The sequence below is a fragment of the Lepidochelys kempii genome, chromosome 3, assembly GCF_965140265.1.
Source record: "Lepidochelys kempii isolate rLepKem1 chromosome 3, rLepKem1.hap2, whole genome shotgun sequence".
NCBI lineage: Eukaryota > Metazoa > Chordata > Testudines > Cheloniidae > Lepidochelys > Lepidochelys kempii.
This window is the reverse complement of record NC_133258.1, coordinates 203,197,213-203,203,308: the sequence shown is the minus strand read 5'-3', so window position 1 is coordinate 203,203,308 and position 6,096 is coordinate 203,197,213. Positions and strand designations below refer to the sequence as shown.

General features: G+C 45.4%; 1 protein-coding gene across 3 annotated transcripts in view; it reads left to right on the top strand.

Moving 5' to 3' along the window:
* Nucleotides 1-86: 86 nt before the first annotated feature.
* MCM8 (minichromosome maintenance 8 homologous recombination repair factor) overlaps nucleotides 87-6,096 on the top strand; it is a 35,228-nt gene continuing 29,218 nt past the window's right edge. Inside the window, exons 1-4 of one of the 3 annotated variants that reach the window (XM_073339675.1) lie at nucleotides 87-222; nucleotides 918-1,049; nucleotides 2,171-2,318; nucleotides 2,520-2,594. In XM_073339675.1, coding sequence (XP_073195776.1) covers nucleotides 1,029-1,049; nucleotides 2,171-2,318; nucleotides 2,520-2,594 — 244 coding nt within the window. In that variant the 5' untranslated portion in view covers nucleotides 87-222; nucleotides 918-1,028. Of the gene's footprint in view, nucleotides 223-242; nucleotides 703-917; nucleotides 1,050-2,170; nucleotides 2,319-2,519; nucleotides 2,595-6,096 lie in introns of those variants that run through there. The other 2 variants (XM_073339677.1, XM_073339676.1) reach the window with 2 other exon arrangements.

The following is a 6,096-nucleotide window of genomic DNA, read 5'->3' as shown; positions in this document are numbered from 1 at the left end:
CATCACGTGACAGGCAGCTCACTAGGCCTTGGCCGAATAGACCGCCTTTGACCAGTGACAGAGGGCGGGGAGTCCCTGACTGTAACCATGGCAACGTGGTGGGGCGGGGCATCGACCCTATGATTGGTGTTACTCCCGGAAGCGGAAATAACGCAAGGTTGGCGCCAAAGTAGAATGGCGAAGGCGTATCAATGGGTCTGGCCTGGCCCAGCGGGCGCTACGGTGAGCTCTGGGCCGCTACATGTCCTTCGCCTGACGCGGGGGCGCTGTGGACGGGGCTCCGCGTGGGACACGCGCGTTACTCCGCCAGCAGCGCCTGCCGGCCTGTGGCACCCGCCGCGGCGCCCCCATCGCGTTGGGGCTGGGAGCAGCCCGCCCGCGCCAGGCCTCTGCTTGGTGCCCGCTTGGCGGCTAGCGCCCGGCCGGAATGCTGGGATCTTACTGATCAGATCTGGCGCGGCTCTGTCCTTTGGGGGGTTGGTTCGGAGCCTTGGGGCCGCACGCGGGCTCCTTTCTTCCTGGGCAAAGATGGGGGCTAGCCTCGGGTGCTAACAGGCCTGGCCTGCACCTAAATCTAGCTACCTTGCTGGGAGCCGTGAAAAAGCCTGTGCCCTGAGCACTGTGATCAGTCCCACCTCACCCCCTTGTGTGGACACAGCTGGGGCGGATGATTCTTCCCTTCACCCAGCAACTGCCAGAGAGGTGAGTTATCTTTATTGCCGGAAGAAAACTGTTCCATCCATCTAGGAAGCACCTGTGTTACCGTGGTTCAGCTGGCCTTACCCTTACACTGATAAACCCGGAAACTCTCACCTGATCATTATCCTCCAGGCTAAACTGAGAGTTGGCCATGCTGCAGATGGGAGGCAACAAGGGGTCGTGGTTTGTGCAATTAAATAGACTTATTTTATTTGCAGGTGTAACAAAGCATCTGGGTAAATATTCTTGGGGATTAAAGGAGAAGTAGTGACGAGGCATCTACAAGTAATGGCCATGTGATAAGAAAACCGGTTAGTAAATGTTCCTGTATGACAACTTTCCTGTCCATGGTAAATGAACACTTCTTTCCTTATCTCAATTCTCATTTTAAGAGCATCTGGTCACAGGATTTAGGAACGTGAATTTATCTGTCCATGTGGTTTACCAGAACAAAGATGCCTGGCCTTTGTCTTCTGTTTAGGTTAGGATAACAGGATCTTCTGACTTTAGATCAGTGTTTCTTAAAGTGTAGGATGGGTCACAACAGATTTGTTCGGAATGGAAGCGAGCAGACCGGTTTCTAAATTGTTTTCCAGAGTTCCAGTTTTCATTTAAAAAAAAAAAGCCACTTTCTAGCTGTTGTGGTCACAAAGAAAACTTTCAAAACATGAAGCAAATGTAATTATCTGATACATCTGCCTGAGTTTGCAGAGAGCCTGAAAAAAGCACTGAGGGGTGAATTGTCCCATGCATTTCAATGGGTGCTACCTTAGATGTCAATGTTGTTATCTATTTACTGCTCATCAAAGCATATAAGAATGGAGAAAAAATATTTTATTAGGAAAATATATAGCCGTGTTTCCCTGTGTCTGCATGGTGGGGCTGGGTGTGTGTGCACAGGACTAGCTGGAAGGGTACTGAAGATGTATCAATTAAGATGTGTAGACTTTTAGCAGCACATAACAGGAACAGTTAATTTCATTTTTCTGAAGTGGGGCTCAGCTTTCAAAAGTTTGAGAAACGCTGCCTTAGTTTCAGCTCTTTGTCCCCCAAACCTATCTGCATAAGAGAGAGGCACTTACATGATCCATATCTTCATGGTATCTGAGAACCTAGATAAATTCCAACTCTAGTTGAAATCACTAAAGAGTATAAATGAGAAAAAATATATTCTGCAATAGCAATCTTTATTTGTCATGAGGAGGCTGGGCAGCCAGCCAATGTTTTATAGAATTTGATGGAGTTAACCTCACACCCAATGTGAGTATGTAGCCAATCGTACTTCCATCACTTGTTGTTTTGAGAAGGGAGGATCCTGAACTCATTCCACATATGGCTGGTCCTCTCTCTTTTTTTAAAAAATAAATGACAATATACTAATAACTCTTGGTTAAATTGTTCTAATCATCATAAATTATTACTATAAATCTTCCTTGACAGTTTTATCCTATCAGTTTAATCCAATTTCCAGATTCAGTCACATGGTAACATGAGTAACGAATTAAGAGGTAAAGGGTCTGGACGAGGAAGAGGTGGCTTTCAAGGCTGGAGAGGAAGATGGCGAGGAAGAGGAGATGGAGGAAGAGACTGGAAAAGAAACACTGGAAAGTCTGAGTCTGGTAAATTGGTTCTACATAACAGATTATCATTAATCTCTGATGCTAGAATCCAATCATAGAGCATTTTAAAGCAGCAGTGCATGTTTACCTGCTCTTGTGTGCAATAGCTTTGCTTACCAGTGCTCTAAACCGCAACTGATGAAGTTTGAGATGCTACTGTACTTACACTGCTTTAACCAATCTTATTTTCATACTTTTCAGCACAACCCCGATTAATTCAGTCCACACTGGACCAGATTACTCCGTATAAAGGCTGGAAGCTTTATTTCTCTGAAGGTATATTAAATAATTTAGAATAAATATTTTACCTCCCATTTCCTCCTAGATTTGTGTATTATAGGAGGGAAAATAGATTAGAGGGTTGAAGAAATGAGTGACATTACAGTTCATTCTTAGACCCTTTTTAATACTTTTTTTTTTTAAGGTGCAGTAAAGGAAGATGGTTTCAGAGTAACAGCCGTGTTAGTCTGTATTCGCAAAAAGAAAAGGAGTACTTGTGGCACCTTAGAGACTAACCAATTTATTAGAGCATAAGCTTTTGTGAGCTACAGCTCACTTCCTCAGATGCATATCGTGGAAACTGCAGCAGGCTTTATATATACACAGAGAATATGAAACAATACCTCCTCCCACCCCACTGTCCTGCTGGTAATAGCTTATCTAAAGTGATCATCAGGTGGGCCATTTCCAGCACAAATCCAGGTTTTCTCACCCTCCACCCCCCGCCACAAATTCACTCTCCTGCTGGTGATAGCCCATCCAAAGTGACAACTCTTTACACAATGTGCATGACAATCAAGTTGGGCTATTTCCTGCACAAATCCAGGTTTTCTCACATCCCTCCCACCCCCATACACACACAAACTCACTCTCCTGCTGGTAATAGCTCATCCAAACTGACCACTCTTCAAGTTAAAATCCAAGTTAAACCAGAACATCTGGGGGGGGAGGGGGGTAGGAAAAAACAAGAGGAAACAGGCTACCTTGCATAATGACTTAGCCACTCCAAGTCTCTATTTAAGCCTAAATTAATAGTATCCAATTTGCAAATGAATTCCAATTCAGCAGTTTCTCGCTGGAGTCTGGATTTGAAGTTTTTTTGTTTTAAGATAGCGACCTTCATGTCTGTGATTGCGTGACCAGAGAGATTGAAGTGTTCTCCAACTGGTTTATGAATGTTATAATTCTTGACATCTGATTTGTGTCCATTTATTCTTTTACGTAGAGACTGTCCAGTTTGACCAATGTACATGGCAGAGGGGCATTGCTGGCACATGATGGCATAGATCACATTGGTGGATGTGCAGGTGAACGAGCCTCTGATAGTGTGGCTGATGTTATTAGGCCCTGTGATGGTGTCCCCTGAATAGATATGTGGGCACAATTGGCAACGGGCTTTGTTGCAAGGATAAGTTCCTGGGTTAGTGGTTCTGTTGTGTGGTATGTGGTTGTTGGTGAGTATTTGTTTCAGGTTGCGGGGCTGTCTGTAGGCAAGGACTGGCCTGTCTCCCAAGATTTGTGAGAGTGTTGGGTCATCCTTCAGGATAGGTTGTAGATCCTTAATAATGCGTTGGAGGGGTTTTAGTTGGGGGCTGAAGGTGACGGCTAGTGGCGTTCTGTTATTTTCTTTGTTAGGCCTGTCCTGTAGTAGGTGACTTCTGGGAACTCTTCTGGCTCTATCAATCTGTTTCTTTACTTCCGCAGGTGGGTATTGTAGTTGTAAGAAAGCTTGACAGAGATCTTGTAGGTGTTTGTCTCTGTCTGAGGGGTTGGAGCAAATGCGGTTGTATTGCAGAGCTTGGCTGTAGACGATGGATCGTGTGGTGTGGTCAGGGTGAAAGCTGGAGGCATGCAGGTAGGAATAGAGGTCAGTAGGTTTCCGGTATAGGGTGGTGTTTATGTGACCATTGTTTATTAGCACTGTAGTGTCCAGGAAGTGGATCTCTTGTGTGGACTGGACCAGGCTGAGGTTGATGGTGGGATGGAAATTGTTGAAATCGTGGTGGAATTCCTCAAGGGCTTCTTTTCCATGGGTCCAGATGATGAAGATGTCATCAATATAGCGCAAGTAGAGTAGGGGCTTTAGGGGACGAGAGCTGAGGAAGCGTTGTTCTAAATCAGCCATAAAAATGTTGGCATACTGTGGGGCCATGCGGGTACCCATAGCAGTGCCGCTGATCTGAAGGTATACATTGTCCCCAAATGTGAAGTAGTTATGGGTAAGGACAAAGTCACAAAGTTCAGCCACCAGGTTAGCCGTGACATTATCGGGGATAGTGTTCTTGACGGCTTGTAGTCCATCTTTGTGTGGAATGTTGGTGTAGAGGGCTTCTACATCCATAGTGGCCAGGATGGTGTTATCAGGAAGATCACCGATGGATTGAAGTTTCCTCAGGAAGTCAGTGGTGTCTCGAAGGTAGCTGGGAGTGCTGGTAGCGTAGGGCCTGAGGAGGGAGTCTACATAGCCAGACAATCCTGCTGTCAGGGTGCCAATGCCTGAGATGATGGGGCGCCCAGGATTTCCAGGTTTATGGATCTTGGGTAGTAGATAGAATATCCCAGGTCGGGGTTCCAGGGGTGTGTCTGTGCGGATTTGATCTTGTGCTTTTTCAGGAAGTTTCTTGAGCAAATGCTGTAGTTGCTTTTGGTAACTCTCAGTGGGATCAGAGGGTAATGGCTTATAGAAACTCGTGTTGGAGAGCTGCCGAGCAGCCTCTTGTTCATATTCCAACCTATTCATGATGACAACAGCACCTCCTTTGTCAGCCTTTTTGATTATGATGTCAGAGTTGTTTCTGAGGCTGTGGATGGCATTGCGTTCCGCATGGCTGAGGTTATGGGGCAAGTGATGCTGCTTTTCCACAATTTCAGCCCGTGCACGTCGGCGGAAGCACTCTATGTAGAAGTCCAGTCTGCTGTTTCGACCTTCAGGAGGAGTCCACCTAGAATCCCTCTTTCTGTAGTGTTGGTAGGGAGACCTCTGTGGATTAGTATGCTGTTCAGAGGTATTTTGGAAATATTCCTTGAGTCGGAGACGTCGAAAATAGGATTCTAGGTCACCACAGAACTGTATCATGTTCGTGGGGGTGGAGGGGCAGAAGGAGAGGCCCCGAGATAGAACAGCTGCTTCTGCTGGGCTGAGAGTATAGTTGGATAGGTTAACAATATTGCTAGGTGGGTTGAGGGAACCATTGCTGTGGCCCCTTGTAGCATGTAGTAGTTTAGAAAGTTTAGTGTCCTTTTTCTTTTGTAGAGAAGCAAAGTGTGCGTTGTAAATGGCTTGTCTAGTTTTAGTAAAATCCAGCCACGAGGAAGCTTGTGTGGAAGGTTGGTTTTTTATGAGAGTATCCATTTTTGAGAGCTCATTCTTAATCTTTCCCTGTTTGCTGTAGAGGATGTTGATCAGGTGATTCCGCAGTTTCTTTGAGAGCGTGTGGCACAAGCTGTCAGCATAGTCTGTGTGGTATGTAGATTGTAATGGATTTTTTACCTTCAGTCCTTTTGGTACGATGTCCATCTGTTTGCATTTGGAAAGGAAGATGATGTCTGTCTGTATCTGTACAAGTTTTTTCATGCAGTTGATAGATTTCCACTCCATACGGCTAAATGCAGTGCCTTGCATAATGACAGGTTTCAGAGTAACAGCCGTGTTAGTCTGTATTCGCAAAAAGAAAAGGAGTACTTGTGGCACCTTAGAGACTAACCAATTAATTTAAAAATGTAAATAATTTGGTCCCCTAAACATGGAGGGAGACATGAGCAAATCCTCCTTTTTTCT